Below are 22,492 nucleotides of genomic sequence, written 5' to 3' on the forward strand. Positions count from 1 at the left end.
TCCCTCACTGCAGTCGCTCGCCTGCCTGCTTCCCTGCCTCCCTGCCTGTCATTCTTTCAGCCAATCAGGAGACGGAGGCGGCCTTGGTGGAATATGTTCTCAGAACGGTTTCAAGAAAAAGGAATCGCTGTGCGGTAAAATGCCATTCTTATCACGTTCTGATCACGTTCTAGTTTGCTAATGCAGTAATATCCGTTCCGGGAACGTTCTCATCACATGATGATACGGAACGTTCTCAGAACCCAGTGCAATAATCTTCTAGGACTCAGAGCAATGGATTCAAAGTATGGGAGAAGAGATTAGGAAGCATTAGGAAGAACGTCCTGACAGAAAGAGCTGTTTGAGAGTGGAACACACTCCTGAAGTGTGGTGAAGTCTCCTTCTTTGTATATTTTTAAACAGAGGATGGATAGCCATCTTTTGGGGGTGCTTTGATCGTGTATTCCTGCATGGCAGGGGATTGGCTGGATGGCCCTTTCAACTCAATGATTCTATGAATCTACTTATTTTTGTATGGCATTTTAAAAGACCTCATGCTATCAAAGAGCCAGCAGTGTGCACTGGCATCATGAGATGGCAGTGATGTGTTCTAAATGGAACAGGAAGGGTTACTTCTATGGGAGCATTGGTGTAACCCAATTTGATGTTCACATTGCAAACTACAGTCTTAACCAGTTGGTGACATGCCCTGCATGCTTGATCAGTTCCTGTAACCTTGCTTTTTTACTTATAATTCCCTCAGTGAATGCTCTTTTTGGAACATTTCTGCCAGCACTGTTTACTTTATTGCTAAACAGATTGCTTCTATTGTTTTACTGTGTATTTTTAGATCTACAGATATGTAATCTGTGCTGCGGTCTCTGTTCAGCAGGGGCAGGCTCCTGGAATGGGGGCCAGGAATGACTTTATGCAGGGACTGCCATCATTTTCTTTCTTTATTTCTCTTCTCTACCTTACAAAGGACTGGTCAGAGCTGGTACTGCCTTTTTCCTTTTTTAAAAAAAGAAAGGTTGTAAGCTTTCATTCAACCTGAGAACTTTTGGACTAGGCACAACTAATTAATCATGCAGTTAGTATGACTTATATCTGCTTGATGGTAGCTTTCAAAAAAGTAACTGTGTAGCCCTTAAGAATAAAAAGAAGGGGGGAAAGAATGTGGCAGTATGTTTAAGACTAATTTGTTTTTATTTTAGAATGAACATTCATGAATATAAATCTACTGCTTTGGATGCAGAATAGAGTGATATTAATGCCTCAGGTATAAAGCATATTTATACAGATGTGCAGGTGCAACAGAATGTAAAAGGATCCAGAGAAATCATGTCCCTGGCCTAAATTTTCAAAGGGCTCCTTGTTGTTGTTAACTGCCCGCAGATCAGTCCCAAGTCATGGCAACCCTGTGAATGAGACCACTCCAATACTCCCTGTCCTCAATAGCATAGCTCAGCTCTTGCAGACTCATTGCTGTGTCCTTCTTGATTATGTCTATCCATCTGGCATGTGGTCTTCCTCTCTTCCTACTGTGCTCTACTTTTCAAAGAAAGATTGCCCTTTCTAGTGAGTCATGCCTTCTCAAGATGTGGCCAAATGAGGACAATCTCAGTTCAGTCATTTTAGATTTTAGGTACTGTTCATGATGATTTGTTCTAAGACCCATTTCTTTTCCTTTTTAACCATTTATGGCAGTGGTCCCCAAACTATGCCCTTTAAGAGATTTTGGACTTCAGCTCCTATAATGCCTCAGCCATGTTGATCAATAGTCTGGGATTCTGGGAGCTGAAGTCCAAAAACCCTTAAAGAGCACAGTTTGGAGACCACTGATTTACAGTATCCTCAGCACCCTTCTCCAGCACCACATCTCAAATGAGTTAATTTTCTTCCTATTAGCTTTCTTCACCATCCAGTTCTCACACCCATACATAGTGACCCAAGATAGGATGGTATGGACAATCCTAACTTTAGTGTTTAGTTCTCTATCTTGCATTTCAGGATATTTTCTGGTTCTTTCAAAGGATAGGTGATATGATGTAGGTTTTTCAGATCTTTACACTTGTTGGTTAGAGTTGATATGTGAAAGAAAGAAATTTGCTTGCTAAAAGTCCGTTTCTCTGGGTTTAATTTAAAATTCCCTCTAAGCAGATACCTTTGGTTATATGTGCAGTAGTGAGGTCTCTTGCAGTAATATATATAGTGTGCCATGAAGCCATGGTCTTTGTTCATCACTTATTCCTGTTCATTAGCAGAAGTGTGAATGCATTTCTTGCCTAATCCTCCCCTTTCTTCCTCCATTTTATGCTCAAAGGTAATACTTTTTCTTGTATGCCTTCGAGTCATTTCCGACTTATGGTGACCCTAAGGTGAACCTATCAAGGGGCTTTCCCTGGGAGGTTTGCTATACCCAGCAATAATTCCATCAGACTGACAAAGTGGGAAGGAAGAAAAGGTGGTTTCCCATCATTCCTCCTGCAGGGGCCTCTCCTTTGGACATTGTATCTTCCCAGCTGTCATCCAGCAGCCATTCCATCAGGCTGAGGATGCAGTCTAAACAATAAGAACTTGTGTCTGAGCTTTCTGCCAAGAAAACCCCACAATAGAGTCACCTTGTTGTTGCCTTCAAGTCTTTTCTCACTTATGGTGACCCTAGCTGCAAACCTATTGTGGGGCTTACTTGGCAAAGTTTGTTCAGAGCAAGGTTTGCCTTGTCTCCTTTTGAGAGAAAAAGAGTGTGACATGCCCAAGGTGACCCAGTGGCTTTCCATGGATGGGGAGGGATGTTAGCCCTGGTCTCCAGAAGTATAGTCCAATGCTCAAAGCACTATATCACTCTGGCTGTCCTTAGGGTTTGTCTTAGGGGTGCTGTAAGTCAGAAATGATTTGAAAGTATACAATGAAAATAACAAGATGTGAATGGACCCCAGCTTTTTCCTTTGTGTCATTTTTTTTTAAACTGTAAGCCTAAGGATAGACGCTATCTTGTCTTTTAAAAAATACATAAACCATTTTGAGAGCAGAGCAGGGCATGTGTGCTATAAAATAATAAAATAAAATAAAATAAACCATGCTTAATTCACTGAGACTTGTTCCCAAACATATTTAGGATTTCAGCTTTTGACACCTAAGAGTCTCCTGAATCATCATCTTACAACTGTCACCCATTGCAGCTGGGCCTCTACATTTACCTATATTAGCAGCAGCACCCCTTTTTTGGTTTCTTCTTTTTTGGTTTCTTCTTAACATTATGCTTGAAACTCAGAAGCTACCCACAATTTCATGATGTTTGATTAAATACAAAGTTGTTCCTGTGGTTTGGATTTTGGCCAAGTGGGCCAGCACAGCTAACAAACATTGCAATGCTCTTTGTTTGCTTTGTTAATGTTTTATGAAATGTGTTGTTTTGAACATGGTCATTTGAGGGTATACTGAGTGTTATGTTTTTCTAGTTTTCTTATGGCTGAAACAGATAGAATTGACCTGACCTGAATTTTAGACATTAAATTATGGGTAGGATTTAGCAGTGCTGGAAATTGACTTCTACAACATCAGGCTAGTCATCCTTGTAGCCCAGAAATTTAATGGTGTAACTTTAAAAAATTCCTTCTCTGGAAGAGAGATCTTTCTATCTTCTGCTACCTCATCCCTTTAAAACTAGAAATGCAAGCTCTGGAATCTAGGAATTTCTACATGCAAAGCACATGTTCTGCCATTGAAGGACAGTCGCTCCCTAATATATTGTCAAATGAGAATTGTCTCAGGTTCATCTTGAGGACTAACAAACTCATCCTGTAACTGTGACAGTACTGTCCTGCAGAGTAATTGTACTGCATTTGGTTATCAAGTAGAGTCATTCATATATATATATATATACTCCTATACCCCAATAAATCTTTCTTATGACACCTATATTTTTATATTCTGCTACCTCAAAGGGTCAGTACAAATAGAACAGTGCTGGGATTCACTCACAGATTTAACTCTGGCATCATGGTTAAAGTTATCTATGACACTTTTCAATTCTAGGTGTGGGAAAATGGGATAGAGAAGCAAGTGTAATCACAGATATCCAGTCTCAGTAGTTTTTGCTATAAACTTCTATCCATTTTACAGTCCTGCACTGTTAAGTTTTTTTTAAAAAAATGCTGGTTGATTTCGAATTCTCTTACCTCACTGGCAATGCTCGAATGGGGCTTGTCATAATGCCAACCATCCTGGCATGTAGTAAGTGGCACCTTGCCTAAGCTGCTGTTAGGAAGATGAGACAGTGGGACGTCGGTACAGCTGTAATAGGTGCAGTTCTGCTGGATGTCGTATCTCTTGCACTGGGACGAATAATTCATCAGACTTGAAGCCAGAACAGTAATATTGTACTCCTCTTCAAAGGTCCATGCACAACGTTTGCTTAATTCAGCTGCACAAGGGATCCTACACCAATAATGTTCGGGCTTTTGTCCAATAAACACAACTCCAACAAACAAAAAAGAAAAAGTTATGCCAGTCTGGCAAAGGAGGAAGAAGACCTTCTTTTGAAACCTTCCAAACTCCCCAGCCTCTTTTAAGACCTCATCAAAAGACGGCATTGTCAAGAATGGTCAGCTCCCCCCTCATCAAGTCAGATGAATCCAAGTGGTGGCAGAGTGAGCTGCTCAGACCTAAAGACTACCAAGCAAAACTTCCTATAAATCATGCATGCTCACTAGCGCTCTCTTATTCTGACTCCTTCACCAACACACATGTAAGTAGTGTAAGTAATACTCAGGCAGAACAAAGTTTAACTTCAGGCTCCCATCTCTCTCTCTCTCTCAGTCTGTCTCTTTCCAGCATACACCATGGAAACACGGTGTTATAATGTCAATTTGGCACAATGCTTACATGCAGCAATGTACAATTTCACGACAAAGCTGGCAAACATACAACCCCCAAAAAAGGAGTGTATATTTCCTATCTACTGAAAGGAGAGATTATGCAATTGAAAAACTTAACTCTTCAGGAACTGGGCAGTTTAAAGACAGAAAAAGAGAAAGCAGACGTGAGGTATGGATATTGTACTTTCAGAATCAATCCTAGTAAATCACCTTAGAAAATATAAAAAAGGAGGCAACTTGCAAAAACCCACAGGGCTTCTCTCCTTCCCTTTCCAACACCTGAGAGGCATTTAAGCTGGTACATGTTAAGTAATGAAGAAATTTAATAACATGGATAGATACCTCTATAGACTTGATTAATGAGAATGTGGAGTAAGGTAAGAGAAGAGAAAGAGAAGAGAAGAGTTGAGACAGACCAGGACAATGCCATTTGCTGACCACTGAAGATGATGGGACTATGTGAATCACAACAGCTGAAAGTATCTCCTTTCTATATGTTAAACAGGCATTTATTTTACATCACAAATTATAAACTTTAAGCAAAAACCTTAGTATGATAGACTATTCTCATCAGCTAAATATTGTTGCTGTTGCCTTCAAGATGTTTCCAAGTTATGGCAACCATTAAGTGACCCTATCATGAGGTTTTCATGGCAAGATTTGTTCAGAGCAGGTTTGCCATTGCCTTCCTCTCAGGCTGAGGTTTCCAATAGGTTTCCTTCACCAAGTGGAGATTCGAACCCTAATTTCCAGAGTCCTAGTCCAACACTCAAACCACTACACCAGACTGGCTGTCAATCACCTGAATACCCAGATGTTTATCACATTGCTGAGACTTTATTTTAAAATTTAATACATCCACCTTGAAAAATAAAGATAATTTACATGCTAAAATATCATAAAATAAATCAAAGGCGATAAAGAAATAAATAGTCTAAATACCATTTAGATAACAGCAAGAAAAATGGCACTACTTTTTCATAGTGGCAGGATTGCATGCTTCTGTGACGCAGAGGATGAAGCACAGGATGATGACAGTAGTGCTCCCGATAGTGTCCCCAATATATCAGACAGGCTTTTTACTGAGAAGCCAGACTAAATGTGCCTGAAGAAGAAAGAAGATATCTTGAATTTGTCTACCTGCTCTGGCCCTGAACTGGCTGGTCCTCTCTCTCTCTCTCTCTCTCTCTCTCTCTCTAGTTATTCACCATAAATACATTTCAGAGATCTGCAAAGTGGTCATGATGACACTGAAAAATCCTTTGATGAGACAATCCAAAAAGAAACAAGAAATATTGCTAGAAGATGACGCTCCAAGGTTGGAAGGCACTCAATGACCTACTGAGATACAGTAGAGGACAATTGCAAGTAGCACTGTGATTAATGACGCAACTGGATTCAAGCGAAAAGAACATTCAGCTGTTGATGAGCTCAGAGTGAAAGGAAAGTCTGGAGCTGCACCACGTATTCAGGGACACAGAATGTGGGAAGCATGAATCAAGGGAAGTTAGATATAGTAAAAGCAGGAAATGGAATGTATAAACATTATAGTCCTTGCAATAGTCGAGAAGAATGGGATATTTTGATTCCGAGAATTGCACATTGTTTTATTCATGAAATGAAAATCTAAGAAGAAATGGGGAGGCAATAATAATGAGGAGAGATGTAGCAAAAGCTGTCAAGGGATATAATGTAAAGTCTGACTTAATCATATCAATAAAACTTCAGGTAAAACCCATCAATATAACCATATTCCAAATTTATGCTCCAATTACAGAGGCAGAAGAAAAAGAAACTGAAAGATTCTATGTTGGAATAAATAGAACACACACCAAAACAGAATTTTTGTTAATCATAGGGAATTGAAATGCAACAGAACAGAATCAAAGATGGCACAAAAACCAGGCCTAGGATCAAGTAATGAGGGAGAGTTACTGATTCACTTTTCTGAGGCGAACAGTTTGTAAATCACAAACACATTTTTCAGGCAACCATAGAGTTAACTGTATATGTGGAAATCCCCAGTTGACCAATATACAAACCAAATAATAATAATAATAATAATAATAATAATAATAATAATCTTTTATTTATATTTCCCACCTCTCCCTGCAGACTGAGGTGGGATTACAGCAATAAAAACAACATTACAACAATAAAAGCTACAGTATCTTATAAAATACACTCAATAAAACAGTACACCACTACCAATACAATGCACTGACTAAATCATCATCTAAAATACATACCATGATGAATGGAGGTGGAGCATTTTTGACTCTCTTATAACAGATTTGGTGGGTAGACCTGCTGGAAGAGATCCGTTTTAAGTGCCTTCTTAAAGGCATCTAAGGTGGTGATGAGACAGATCTCCTCCGGCAAGCCATTCCACAATTTAGGGGCTACGGACGTGAATGCTCTGTGGGAAGTTGTTGTTAACCTTTACATGCTCTAATACATTCTTCCCAGATGTTCTGAAAGTGTGGGACAGATTGTGTAGGGAGAGGCATTCTCTCAAGTAACTCAGGCCCAAGCCATGTAGGCTATATAATTGGAAGCAGCAGATGGAGAAGCTCCATATTCTCTGAAAAAGCAAGACCAGGAGCAGATTGTTGCAAAGACAATGAACTGCTAATATCAAAAATTTGGATTAAAACTATAAAAGAACACTAAACCAACCATCATGCCAAAATACAACCTGAAGAACATCCTTGTAGAATTTAAAGATAACATGAAAGATAGGAGATTGTTGCATGGACAAATAATCCGACTGCTCCCTAATGGGATGCAGCTGGGTTGTGGGATGCAAGGGGCTATTACTGCTTGTAATTCACTGCCAATTCTGCCAGGGGATTGCATCCCAGCTTCATCCTGGGTCCCAGGCATGCTTCAGAGGCTGCTTTTCAAAGCCAGGAGTTTTCCATCTTTGGAAAGCAGCCTCCAAAGCACGCCTGGGACCCAGGATGCAGCCTGGATGCAATCGCCTAGCAGAATTGGCAGCGAATTATGAGTGATAATACCCACCTGCATCCTACAACCCAGCTGTATCCCATTAGGGAGCACTTGGATTATTTGGCCATGCAATAATCTCCATAGATTTGCACTATTGACCTTAATTGACTGAAAGCCAGAAGAACTCTGAATGAAACCAAAGATATTGTCAGGAAAGACTGCAAAAGAAATGATCTGCAGTCAAAAAGAAAAAGAAGCCTAAATAAATGACAGAGGAAACCCATCAAGCAGTTAAGGACAGTCAAAAAGCAAAATGAAAAGGTGTCAGAAATAAGGTCAAAACCCTGAATGGAATTGTTCAGCAATTTGCACATGGATAAAGAGAAATACTATAACAATTACTGCGGGAGAAAGGTGGGATATAAATAATGGGAATAAATAAATAAAAATAATGCAGAGACATAGAAGTTAACTAAAAAAGGGAAGAACAAGAGACTTCTTCAACAAGATCTGAGAAATCAAAGAGAAATTTAAAACAAGAGTGAGGATGCTCTACAGCTATCAGGGGAACATATTACATGGCCAAGTGCAAATAGTCAATGGAAACAATAGACTGAAGAACAATATAAAAGAGGTGAAAGGATGACAGATTCATTCAAGGTTTGAAGATGAACCTACAATTTTAGGAAGCAGCACTCAGAACACTTGGGATAGCATACCAAAAGAGCTGCTTCAGGCTATAGAGATGGTATCTATTCTAGTTCTAACTAAAACCTGTCAACAAATACATAAAAAATAAAAGAATAGCCCAAAGATTGGAAATGCAAAATACACACTCCAATCCCCAAGAAAGGTGAAACCAGAGACTGAAATAACCACAGGGCCATTACATTAATTTCCTATGCAAGCAAATTGATGCTCAAAATTCTACAACAAATACTTTTACCATATATGGAGCAGGAAATGTCAGTTGTGCTCAGGAAAGGCACTTTAAATTATAAGAGGCAGTTGAGATTATATTGCAAACATATGTTGGATAATGGAGGGCAAAGAATTTCAGGAGAAAATCAGTTTATGCTTTGTAGCCTTTGATTGTGTAGATCATGAAAAATTCTTAAAGAAGCATATGTGCTGCAACCTTTGATTTTCCTGATGTACTCTGGACAAGAGGCTACTGTTAGGGCACAATATGAATTAACTGAATGGTTTCCAACTGGAATCAGACAAGGCTGAATTTTATCTCCCTATCTTATCTTAACTTATACAGACTGTATCATACATATATCATATATTAGACTTTAAGGAAGGAGGCATGAAAATTGCAGGAAGGAACATCAACAGTTTAAGATATGCAGATGACGCCATACTGCTAGCAGAAAATAGCAAAAACTTGGAACAATTATTGAAAAAGGTCAAGGATGGAAGTGCAAAGGCAGGTTTGCAGCTAAACATTAAGAAAGGTTCTTGATAAGGTTTTGACATAGATGGGATGCTGTAATCCTGGAATGATTGTGAAGGTGCATAAAGAAAGAAAACAATCCTGATTGAATAGTGTTTTAACAGATAGTACTATTGTAGAGCCTCGTGTGATAAGATCGTTAATTTATACTCTACCATTTCCCCAGCAAGGAATTCAAATAAAACATTTTCAAGCTAAAATCATATTTACAAGAGTTAAAAAACAAATAAACGAGCAAACAATTCTATTAAAAAGGAATAGTTAAAATAGTTAAAATATAATTAAGACATAATTAAAAGATAAAACCACATTGAGACCACATTCTTCCTCATAATTTAAACACCCAAGGCTCACTTTGCCTTTTGGCAGAAAGAGAGCACAGAAGGGGCCAACTCAATCTCCCATGAAAGAATGAGAGAAGACTCTCTAGTGTGTCTTCATCAAACATGCCTGTGATGGTGATGAGACTGAAGATTTTATCACATTGTCTTGCATCAGTCTTGCCACAGCTGCATTATTTAAAGAGAACAGAAACATAGTGGCTTTGGAGCTTTTGTTATCTTCTGCCTCTTCAATAGCACTCATGGGGCTTTTTGTGCCATCAGTGGTCCCAGTCTCTTCTGCATTCCTCCTTAACCCCACCTTCCTGCCCTATGGTCTATCCTGCATGCCTTTCTTTTTTTATTTCTATCTTTATTTGAAACACAATTGTGGAGTTGTGGGAATGTGAGGGAATGTGATTTAGTAAAAGAAGAAGGAAAAAAGGGGGAGGGGGAAAGGAAAACCGGCTGCTTGGGAATAGTTAAGGGGAAGGGGCAGGGGAAAGGAAGAAGAATGTTTGATGAAGACACACTAGACCTTGGACCTTCTGAGGACCTGAGTAGTCAAAGAGGCTTAGGGAAGGCTTCCACTACATCTTTGTAAGTCCAATGCCATTGGATAACTGGATGTACAGAAATTATGCTGGCCCTATACTTTCCAAGTTCACAGCCACATATTGAAACCCAAAGTATTTAAAAAATATGAAAATATGTCAGGCTGTTAGCAGTTTCTGTTTATTTATAATAAATTCCTTCTAGCAGTTCTTCTATGTGGAATTGCCCACAATGAGGTCTGGCGAATTGGTGAATGGCCATGTGCCCTTTGCTTCTTTGTAACAATGTCTCGATTATGGAATTGCCAGATATAGTTCAAACTGCAGATAATTATCTAGCAGCTTGAATTTATTTTAGGAAGACTTTTTGTGCTATGTCATGGTTGAATCCCATGACTGTTATTGGTTTTTAATGCCTTTGAAGTATTCCATCTGGGGGATTCTTTGGGTTTTTGTTGTTGTTTTCACTCTGTTATATTTGTATACTCTCAAGTAACTGAAGATCCATCATATGAGTTCTGTTACATCAAAAGTGGGCGAATGTATCCCTCTGGATGTTTTTAGGCTGCACTTCTCATCACCATTTACTATTCTGACTAGAGCTAATGGGCATCTCAATCCAACATTATCTGGAGAGCCACAGTTGCCTACCCCTGCTGGAAGATTCTGAATTGCTCAAGGTCTATCAGAAACCTACATAGCTTATGGATACTGAATCCCAGGGTGCATCTACATGCTAGAAATTATTCCGTTTGACACCACTTTAAGTGTTGTAGCTCCATCCTATGGAATCTTGGGGTTTGTAGTTTTACAAGATCTTTAGCCTTCTCTGCCAAAGAGTGCCAGTGCCTCACAAAACTACAAATCCCAGGATTCGGCAGTTAAAGTGGTGTTGAACTCCATTATTTCTACAATGCAGATGCATCCTAAGACTCCCTAATTCAAGCCTAACAATATTCACTACACCACGCCAGCTGCTGACTGTTTTATATCAGAGATAGAGATTGTGTGCCTTCCAGATGCAAGTCTCATCAGCCCAAGGCAGCGTAGCCAATAATGAAGAATGAAGGAAGTTGCAGTCTAAGTATAATGGGTGCTGCCTGATTCCCTCCCCAGTTTGCAGATCTGAGTATCCATTCCAGAAATAATAATAATAATAATAATAATAATAATAATAATAAAATTTATTTATATTTTCCCACCTCTCCCAGGTGGATCAAGGTGGGATTACAACCCAACAATAACAATAAGATACAAGAATAAAGCATATAATTTTCAAACATTAAAACAGTTAAAACAGTACAAACAATTATAAGATATAATATTATGATCCTGAATAGAAGAGTGAATGATGTCTTTACAGAAGATTGGGTGGATAGGCTTGCCGGAAGAGATCCATCTTAACTGCCCTCTTTAAACCCTCTAAGGAGATAATAAGATGGATCTCTTCAGGGAGGTTGTTCCATAGTTTAGGAGCCACTGAAGTAAAGGTTTTTTGAGAAGTTGAAACCAGTCTGGCTGGATGTACTTCCAACAGATTTTTCCCAGACGTTCTGAGAGTGCGGGGTGGATTATACAGGGAGAGGTGTTCCTTTAAGTAACTCGGGCCCAAGCCATGTAGAGTTTTATAGGTGATAACCAACACCTTGTATTGCGCCCAGAAGCTAATAGGTAGCTAATGAAAATCTTTCAAAATAGGTGTTATGTGGTCAAATTTCGAAGAACCAGTGACCAATTTTGTACCAATTGAAGCTTCTGAACTTGGTACAAGGGTAGCCCCATGTAGAGCGTGTTACAGAAATCAAGGTGAGAGATTACCAGTGCATGTACCACTGCTTCAAGGTCCTTTCGATCCAGGTAGGGATGCAGTTGGCGTATCAACCAAAGTTGGCACCAAGCACTTCTGGCTGTCGCATCTACTTGGGATGACAATTGAAGCGATGAGTCCAGGAGTACTCTCAAAATGCTTACTTCGTCCTTTAGGGGAAGTGTGACCCCCGTCCAGGACAGGTATGCTAATTTCCCTCCCAGGATCTATCGCTAGTACCTCTGGATTCAACCTGAGTTTGTTATCGCTCATCCAGCCCATTACTGATCCTAGACAGGTGTCCAGAGGAGAGAAGCCGTCCCTAATCACTGCAGCAGTCGGAGACATAGAGAAATAAATCTGGGTGTCATCTGCATATTGATAACACCGCGCCCCATGTCTCTGGATGATCTCTCCCAGCGGCTTCATGTAAATGTTAAATAGCAAGGGGGATAGAATGGTGCCCTGAGGGATGCCAGATGTAAGCTCTCTCTTAGAGGAGCAACTCCCTGCCTGAGAGGTACGAATGGAGCAACTGAAGCACAGTGCCCCAATACCTAGATCCCTCAGGCATTCCAGAAAGATATCATGGTAGATGGTATCAAAAGCCACTGAGATGTCCAAAAGCACCAACAGGGTCACACTCCCCCTGTCGATGCCCAGACGGAGATCACCAACCAAGGCGACCAAGGCCGTCTCAACTCTGTATTCCACTCTAAAGCCAGTTTGAAATGGGTCCATATAATCAGCTTCATCCAAGATAGCATGGAGCTGGAGGGCGACTGCCCTCTCGATCACTTTGCCCAGGAATGGTAAAAGGGAGACCAATCTATAGTTATTTCTCATCAGGGGATCTAGGGAGGGTTTCTTCAAAAGCGGTTTTACTATTGCTTGTTTTAATTTAGGTGGAAATATTCCCTCCTGGAAGGATGCATTTATTACAAGTTGTAATGATGTTTTTATTGCATGCCCTCCCTGGGCAGTCAACCATGATGGGCAAGGATCGAGAGGGCACCTCATCCTCCTTACACTTCCAAGGAGCTTGTCCACTTCATCAGTATTTACGAACTCAAAGTGATCCAGTTAATGCAGTCCGCGGGGTCACTGGAAATCTCTCTTTTTGTTTCTGTTCTAATGCTGGTATCAAGATCAGCCCTTATCGAGAGATTTTATCTGTGAAGACGTTGTTAAAAGCATCACAGCAGGCTTTAGTTGGTTCTAATAGGGGGTTCCGGGTGGGAGGCAACTGAATTAGATCTTTAGCCACCCTGAACAGCTCTGCTAGACAAGATTCTGCAGACGCAATATGTGTAGCATAGAAGGAATTCTTTGCTGCATCTATTGCCACTCCATAGAATCCAGTAAGTTCTCATGGAGTGTCTTTGTCAGACAAATGTCAATGTTTCCGCCAGCAGTGCTCTAGTCATTGTGCAGCCCGCTTCATATTACAAAGATCTTCTGTGTACCATGTTTTTTTATTTGAAATGGGCTGGAAAGGAAGCTCAGGAGCGATAGTGTTGATGGCCCTGGTAAGACCATTATTCCAGGTATCAACCAGGGCATCAACAGAATCGCCATCTTTCCCAACCACAAAACCCTCTAGGCCTTCCTGGAACCTTTTGAGTTCCATCAGCCTTCAAGGATGGACCATTCTAATGGGTCCTCCACCCTTGAGGGGGATCTGAATGGTAACCTTGAGTCCCACCTTGACCAGAAAATGATCCGTCCATGACAGGGTGGAGGTACGAGTTACCTCTGCCCATGGATATTCCTGTTCCGTACTAAAAACCACATCAAGTGTATTACCAGCGCAATGTGTAGGACCCAAGACTAATTGGGACAGGCCCATGGCAGTCATGGTATTCATGAACCCCCGAGCTGCACCTGTCAGATCTAATGAGCTGGACTCGAAGGGGATGTTGAGGTCCCCCAGGACAAGAAGCCTGGGAGATTCCAACACCAGCTCCGAGACCAGCTGTATCAGCTTGGCCAGGGAGTCTGTTAGGCAACAGGGTGGACAGTAGACCAACAGAATCCCCAGACTGTTCCTAGCCTTCAAAGTCAGGTAAATATACTCAATGTGATCTGTTTTCCAGATAGATCTCCTGGTCAGGGTGAAGATAGATTTATGGACCAAGGCTGCTCCCCCCCCCCCGCCCACTTTCCCTCACTTGCTCCTTAATGGTATAACCTGCTGGGAGGGCCTTAGCCCAGGTCACATTGCTGTCCTCTCCCAGCCAGGTTTCTGTAAGGCAAGCCAGGTCGGCATTCTCCTCCTCCAACAAATCATAGATTAAATTAGATTTGTTCCTCATCGACCTGGCGTTACAAAGGGGCAAGGTAAGGGTCTGTGGTATAGTTGGGATGAACCTCGGTTCTTTTGGGCTAACAGGGTGGATGGAAGATGGGATAGATTTCAGGCATCGTTCCCGTCTTCCATTATGTTTCATTTCCACCCTGTTAATGCTATATCTCCCATTGCCCCACACTATTCCAATTGGGACTGCAAATCCAGAGCCCACGATCTCACAATTCCTGCCACTTTCAACACCCATTCCCCTCCCACTCCCATTATTTTCCATTGGTTGCTAAAATGACAACAATATCAATATACCATGGATAGCTCTATTCATAATTCCAATATATCCTCTAATTCCCAGTTCAATTCAATAGGGCCAGATGATCAACCTACTTGTGCCAGCGTTTATTCTTTGGAGTTCACCCAGCAAGCTGGCTTTGAAAGGAGGCTCTCTCACCTGGCTCCTCCCCTTCCTCAGTCACCTCAGCTGCGCTGGTGCTGGTGCTGGTCTTCTGGACAGTAGGCCACCTGTGTTTTGACCTGTTTCTCAACATTTTCGGTTCAATGCGGATGGTTTTATCAGCTTTGGTGGAAACAGGACAGCAGATAGGAAGGAACTAGCAAAACTGCCTCTGAGTATCCCTTGGCTATGAAATTCATGGGATCACCATAGGTCAATGGGCAACTGGAAGGAACATACACAGATATATTCTTCCCAACATATTTGCTTCCAAACACACACGCAAACATACAAACTGGAGAAATCACTTTGAGGAAAGCCAGTGTGTTCATTATTTTAGCTTCTTTTGCCTCACTTCTATTTTTTTCCTTATCCTTCTGCCTTTTCATTTCATTTCCAAAAGGTGGCAATACTAGACAGATATTTCCCATGCCTCCAGGTCAACCTAGCAATTTTCAACTTAACCTTGAGACATGGGAAATGTCATTTTTCCTTCACCTCTATCCATGGGGGTCGCACCTTCTGGGAACATGAAGAAAGTATAATGCTGTCCCAGGACATGCTGCTCATTTTTCCATGGAGCTGGAGCTATTTTGAAACCATTCTACTCAGTCAGATAAATATAAGGTTTCATAGTAGTTGTGATAAATATTTTTGGTTTGTAAAAGAGCAGAGGAACTTGTACATATCTGTGGATGGGAGGCTAAAATTAAAAGAGATAAACAGGGATCTGAAGTTAACCAATGTCAGTGAAAATAAAAGTTTTATTAAAGGTACACTGCTCTTAATCACTTAAACAGTGCTATTTCCACACTAATCGCTGGTACTACGTGTGTGTGTGTGTGTGTGTGTGTGTGTGTGTGTGTGTGTTTTAAAACTTTTTCTACAAGTGACATTTGAATGACACATAAAAAGGTAAGACAGAAAACACTATAATACACATAATTTGGCAATAATATTGTTGCCTCCATATGCTATAAAAAAATGTGACTAACAAGAAAGAAGGAGGAGGAGATTACAATTTTTTTCCATTTTATTATGTATACAAGTTTACGTTCCATAGATCAACATAAAGTTAAGCAACACTCAAATATATAAATACAGTAATGAAAAAATTGTGTGTGTGTGTGTGTGTGTGTGTATGAATAAAGATAAAATTAAACTTGGTTTTTCTTCCATTTTCCATTCTCCTGCTTGTTAAGTCAACATTGATTTAGCATTATTTCCCTTTCTAACAACTTCCTTCTTTTGTCATCTGTCAAAGTCCTCTTTCTTTACTATTTTGCTTCGACTCTTACTGGAATTTCTGCATTCTGAGATACATTCTTTTTCTTCTAATACTTGTCTTATCCATTCTCTAACTTCTCTAATTCAAACTTTAAAAAAAATTTGTTTCATACTAATATTTAAGAATTCTTACAATTTCTTTTCTCTTTATCTACAGTAGAGTCTCAATTATCCGATGTAAACTGGCGGTCCCATAGATCGGATAGCTGAAAATGTTGGATAATCCGGAGGGTCATAGGAAAAGCTTAGCAATCACTATGAAAAGCCTCCGCACTTGCCTGGTGGTGTTGGCTGCTGCTCACTTGCTGCGCTTGGGGACTGGTGCTGCTCGCCGCCACACTTGGAGCCCTTTCTGGTTGGAGGCGTGGCAAGGGCTCCAAGCCACGCCCACTGACCTATCCGACGTCGGATAATCCGGAATGTCGGATTACCGAGAGTCAGATAATCGAGACTCTACTGTATTACATTCCCATTAGCTATCTTAGATTATCTCCCCTTGTGTTATTTGATATATTCTAACATATTAAGCAAACAAACGAATTATAAAAGATGTTGTTGTAAATACTACAAAAGAATTATAATTTTTTTTTATGCACAGGTATTCTGTACAAAATCATATCCACATCCCTTTATAGATGTGAGATTACTATTGTAGGAGTAACTTTTGCCTAGTGTTTCAAATTCTCTGCTTGAAACAGAAAAAAATTAGCCTGCAATCCACTGTGATATTATTAATATTACCCAGTAATATTAGGAAAGCTCAGCTGAAAACCATTTGTATTGTATGTACTTTAAAGCAAATGCCATATATTGTAATCCCAGTCCAGGTTTTCCTTTCCTATTTTGGAAAACATGAGATTCACCACAAAGAAAAGGTTTAGTGTTGTAATTTATCTGAGTCACATCCAATATGGCACAGAATCAAGCTTAGATCTGAGAAGCCAGCACTGAATACCTTATTTAAGAAGGCATTTTGGATAAGATTTGAGGACTAGAAAAGCAATAACATTTCTAAACCAAAACACACAAACACTACAAGCAAAAAAAAGCAGACTTGAAACAATTACTGAAGAAAGGAAAGGCAGAAAGTGCAAATGCAGGCTTAGAGCTGAACATTAAGAAGAAGACAAAATGAACACATAATAATTTATGTAACTTTAAAGTAGACAAAAAGACATGGAAATAGTTCAAGATTTTCCATATCTTGAGTCAGACATTAATGGAGACTGGAGCCACTTGGAAGTGCAGGTATGAAGGAACTAGAAAAGACTCTGAAACATAAAGATATATCATTGAATCTAAAGTTAGGATTGTCCATGGGATGGTATGTCCCATTTCTATGTATGATTGTGAAATCTGGACAGTGAAGAAAGCTGATGGAAAGAAAATCATCTCCTTTGAAATATGGTTCTGGAGAAGAGTTCTATGGATACCGTGGACTAATAAAAAGAAAAATAACCAAGTCCTAGAGCAAATCAAACCCGAACACTCTCTAGAAGCCAAGATGATGAAAGTGAAACATTTGGATGTTGTTGTTATTGTGTGCCTTCAAGTTGTTTCCAATTTATGGAGACCCTAAGGCAGAACTATCATGGGTTTTTCATGGCAAGTCTAGCCAACTGTCTCTCCAGGGGAATTTTAATTAATAATAACAATAATTTTATTTATATTTCCCGCCTCTCCCTGCGGATTGAGGCAGGATTACATCAATAAAATAGTAAAATACAGATAATAAAACACTAACAATATAATTTTAAATTAAAACATCATCTGAACAACCAGAAACATCCAAAAACTTATTGTTATAACCAGAGTAGAGCATTTTAATCTTAAAATCTCCTTAAAAAGATCAGGTGGGTAAGCTCGCCAGAAGAGATCCGTCTTAAGAGCCTTCATAAAGGCATCTAAGGTGGTAATAAGATGGATCTCTTCTGGTAAGCTATTCCATAGTTTGGGGGCTGCAGCCATAAATGATCTATGAGAAGTTGTTGTTAGCCTCGACTTATGGTGTTCTAATAAATTCTTCCCTGATATTCTGAGAGTGTGGGGCGGATTGTGTAGGGAGAGGCGTTCCTTCAAGTAACTCGGACCCAAGCCATGTAGGGCTTTAAAGGTAATAACCAACACTTTGTACTGTGCCCGGAAGCTAATCGGCAGCCAGTGAAGTGATTTCAACACAGGTGTCATATAGTCCGACCTCGATGTTCCAGTGACCATTGTGGCTGCTGCATTTTGAACCAACTGAAGCTTCTGAACTTGATACAAAGGTAGCCCCATGTAGAGCGCAATACAGAAATCCAAACGTGAGATTACCAGTGCATGTACCACTGCTTCAAGGTCTTTTTTGTCCAGGTAGGGACGCAGTTGGCTTATCAACCGAAGTTGTTACCAATCACTCCTGGCCATAGCATCTACTTGAGATGACAACTGTAGAGATGGATCCAGGAGTACTCCCAAACTGCGAACTTGGTCCTTTAGGGGAAGTGTGACCCTGTCCAGGACTGGTTGACAAAGCTCTGTCCCCCGATTTGGGGTACCTATCGCAAGCACCTCCATTTTCTCTGGATTCAACCTGAGTTTGTTTTCCCTCATCCAGCCCATTACCGACTCAAGGCCATCCTTAGTCACTGTGGCAGTCGGAGACACAGAGAAATAGGTATGGGTGTCATCAGCATACTGATAACACTCCGCCCCGCGTCTCCAGATGTGATGGCCAGGAGTGCTTGGGGACAGAACTGCACCTTGAGGAATGCCCAATTTGAGCTCCCTCTTGGACGAATAACTGAAAAAGAAAAGAAATTGGGAGGTGGGGAAGGAAATCAGCCAGGTTGGGAATAGCAAAGGGGAGTGGGAAAAGGAGGAGAATCACACCAACTGACATCACAGTTGCACTGTAGCAGATGGGACATATTGCAGCTGAAAAGTAATGGGAAAGCAGTGATATTGGGAACTTATTAATGGGTTTTCCCATCAATGAAAAGGGATGCTCAACCAACTCTTTGAAGGCAAAACAGCAATGAGAGAGAGAGAGAGAGAGAGAACAACATGTGATAAATATGGCCAAAAGAACACTTCTCTAGATGTAATTTCAGTTTAAAAGCCTTATGTGATAATGTCCTGTAACAAATGCCTCAAAAAGGAGTCAATTATTATTATTATTAACCTTTATTTATAAAGCGCTGTAAATTTACACAGCGCTGTAAATGCAATCTTTTTAATTGGACGGTTCCCTGCCCTAAGGCTTACAATCTAGAAAGACACGACACAAAAGGAGAAGGGAGTGGTGGTGGGGAAGGAGCCTTTCTAGTAGGATAATACATATAAAATACATAGCAATACAGGAAATGATTCAATATGAGTCAAGTGGGTAGAGAAAGAAGCCATGTTGACCTGTCTTGGGTATTGGGCTGAGACCCAAGAAACATCAGGTGCAAATAATCTATTATTTAGTTATTTATTTATATCCCACTTTTCCCCTAGACCTGGGACTCAAACCAACGTACAAAAGGAGACAGCTCTCTGAAGCACTGCAGATTCCAGTGATGAAAAAGGACAGGAAAAAAGATGAGAAGTCTCTGAGCTAATTTGCTGATTATCACCCCTGGATTTATTTATTTATTTAAAAGGGGGAGGAAAAAGGAAAACGGAAGACCCTATGGACATTATTGAGAACATTAGTTACAGATTCCGGAAGTTCTAAATACACTTTGGGTAGTATGTTGATAATTGAGTTCAGACTGTTACATGTAGTTCATTTCTTTTACTTAATTTCTTGGCTTTGTTTTCTTTACCATTTTGTTTCGTCCAAAGCACTTTTGGATCAAATGGAAGATTCAGAGCAGTCTGCCTGCTAATGTGTTTGTACTTGGTTCAGCTTTCATCCAGCCCTCCTCCATTTTAAGCAAATGGGTGGATCATAGGACCGTTACAGACTTTAGACGGCTACGCCAGTGATGCAAGGGAGAAAGGGGACGAGCGGCCCTTTTCTCCTCTTCCCCGCCGCCATCGGGTGTCCTTGGGGCATGAAGCCCCAAGGACACCCCTTTCCAGGCCATGGGGAAGCGGCCTTTTGCTACTTCCCCATGGCCTGGAAAGCAGCGGATCAGGGCCTCGAAGGCTGCCGCTCTGGCAGCTAAGGCCCCGATCCAGCAGGGAAAGGAGCACCTACAGGCCGCCCCAAAGGGGCAGTCTGTAATGCGCCATAGTGTCTTTACTCTGCTGTAAATATGTTCATCCTTCACCTTTCCAGGAGAAGAGGCTTATGCTGTAGCAGTGCAACCTGTGAACTGAGAAGCCTTGAATCATGGCCTGCATTTTATCTAGCTGTGGTTGAGCCTATATCTAAAAAGGAGATCTTAAAAGCAGTCTTTGTTTTCCTGTACTCAAGTCAACCTCCCAGATGAATGCCAAAGAAATGCTAGTGCCAAAGAAGAAACTCACATTTATTATGGAAATTCAAAATTCTATACTTCTTAGCATCTTTCTTTAATCCCTTGTAAATAAGTAATTGGTTTTAGAAACAAGTACAGTACATAACAGCAATCTATTTATAAAGCACATCTCTTATTATTACTTCTGCTATTACATATTTCCGTTTAGCTTCTGAAAAGAAAAGCCTATTGATAGAAGTGTAGTCCAAGTCTGCCAAATTATACCCCTGTATTAAAATGGAAGCTTATGATTTTTAACACAAATATCAAAGGATATAATATTTAAGTTATGTAAATGTCCTTTTTTTCAAGTGCTTAACCAAGGGGCGAAACAGGTAAGGAGCAGTTTTCAAGTTTTTAAAACCTATTAACAATTACCCTCTTCAACACCTTTAATATTGCTACTTCTGTCCCACTGCTTTCCAAGTATTTCTTCATCAGTTTCAAGAAAGAAAATGAAGTTTAAGTGATAACATGCAAGGTAATGGGTGAATAACTAAATGATGGCAGGCAAAGGGAACTACATGAAGGACAAACATGAGGAAAATATTGTGTTCTAGTGTGTCCTATTAATAGATGGCTCTGTTGGTTTAAATAAGAATAAAGCTATTTTTCACACTCCTTCTTTCAACTGCACCCCTCTTTTTCCACATTGAGGCTGGCCCTAACATCAGTGAAGTGAGAGTGAAGAAGGTGTCTTGAGGAGCAGATCTGGGTGTCAAGTAAGGGTAGCAAGTGCAAATTAATTATTCTGTCTGTTGTTGTTGTAATTTTACCATCAAGTATGATTAGAGGGTGCCCGTGAGATTTTCTACCCTCCCTAGCTCCAAAGCCCATGTGGCTTTAGCTACTATGTATCTGGAGGTGAGGATAGTATTTCCTGGTTCATCTGGGCCAGGCCTGAGCCACAATGTTTTGGATGGTTCCTCAACCCTGTGAAGCAGTTTGGGAGATGTAGAGGGTGTCAGAGAGAAGGAAAATCATCAAAGCCTGCCCCACCTTCATTATTGGAAGCTTCAGCTGCAGCCTACTGTAAGTAGAAGAACAGAGTTAAATACAGCACTTTCAACAAGCAGAAGATTCTGACTGTTGTCTGCTGTTGCACTGTTGAATAATTATTTAGGCTGGATCTGATGGTCTTAGGGGAGGTGGCTTAAGATGTGGTATATGTTGTTGTTGTTGTTGCTGCTGCTGATGCATGTCTTGAAGACGACTCTAAAGCAAACCTATCATGGGGTTTTCTTGGCAGAATTTGTTCAGAGAGGTTTGTCATTGCCTACCCCTGAGATTGAAAGCATGTGATTCCCCAAGGTTACCCAGTGGGTTTCATGGCTGAACTGAGATTTCAAGCCTGGTCTCCAGAGTTGTAGTACAACATTCAAACCACCAGATTGTATTGGTCTTGTTTGTTCATGGCACCCTCTTGTCTTTAAGTTATGTCCATGTTGTTGAAGAAGGCTTCAACAGGCTATCACATTATTACAGTGGCACAATTAGGTAGTTTTAAGTTCTGGACTCAGTTGCTTAGAGACAGAGCTCTTTCAAACGTATGCATGTTATTTACTTATTTCAGCTCATTCTCCTGAGCAGCACCTTGAATGTTCACCCAAAAGTCTTGCCCATATGGCATCACTGGCTGTCTATCTGTTGATGCTATGGAATCTTGAGTTTAGTAGTTTTGTGAGACATTTAGCCTTCTCTGTCAGAGACCTCTGGTGCCACAACAAACTACAGTTCCCAGAATTCCATAACATTGAGCCTTGGCAGTTAAAGTGGTGTGCACCTGGATTATTTCTGCAGTGTGTATACAAACTCAGTGAGTTCAGTTGAACTAACACCCAACAAAGTCAACAAAACCTACTTTCTAGCCAATCTCATTGAGCTCAATAGGATTTAATTCCCAAGTATGTATCCATAGGTTTGCAACCTTAAATTGACCCAACATATAAAATATGACTGTTCATATTCAAAGAAGGCCTCTAATTGTGCTGCCTGCCGGATAGAATGAAATGGAAAGTATTCATGTTCTAGAAGCTTTTATCATAATGCTTGTAAAACTAGTTCA

The 22,492-nt window shown here is 40.4% G+C and overlaps 1 protein-coding gene across 2 annotated transcripts in view; it reads right to left on the reverse strand.

Annotated features, from left to right (window-relative positions):
• SLC22A3 (solute carrier family 22 member 3) overlaps window positions 1-4,574 on the reverse strand; it is a 44,831-nt gene extending 40,257 nt beyond the window's left edge. For both annotated transcript variants that reach the window (XM_089530096.1, XM_089530095.1), the window contains exon 1: window positions 4,161-4,574. In XM_089530096.1, the coding sequence (XP_089386222.1) occupies window positions 4,161-4,574 (414 nt within the window). The remainder of the gene's footprint in view (window positions 1-4,160) is intronic.
• Window positions 4,575-22,492: the final 17,918 nt, after the last annotated feature.

This window comes from Sceloporus occidentalis, unplaced genomic scaffold (assembly GCF_023333645.1).
Source record: "Sceloporus occidentalis isolate IW3139 unplaced genomic scaffold, rSceOcc1.0.p SCAF_6, whole genome shotgun sequence".
Classification (NCBI taxonomy): Eukaryota; Metazoa; Chordata; class Lepidosauria; order Squamata; family Phrynosomatidae; genus Sceloporus; species Sceloporus occidentalis.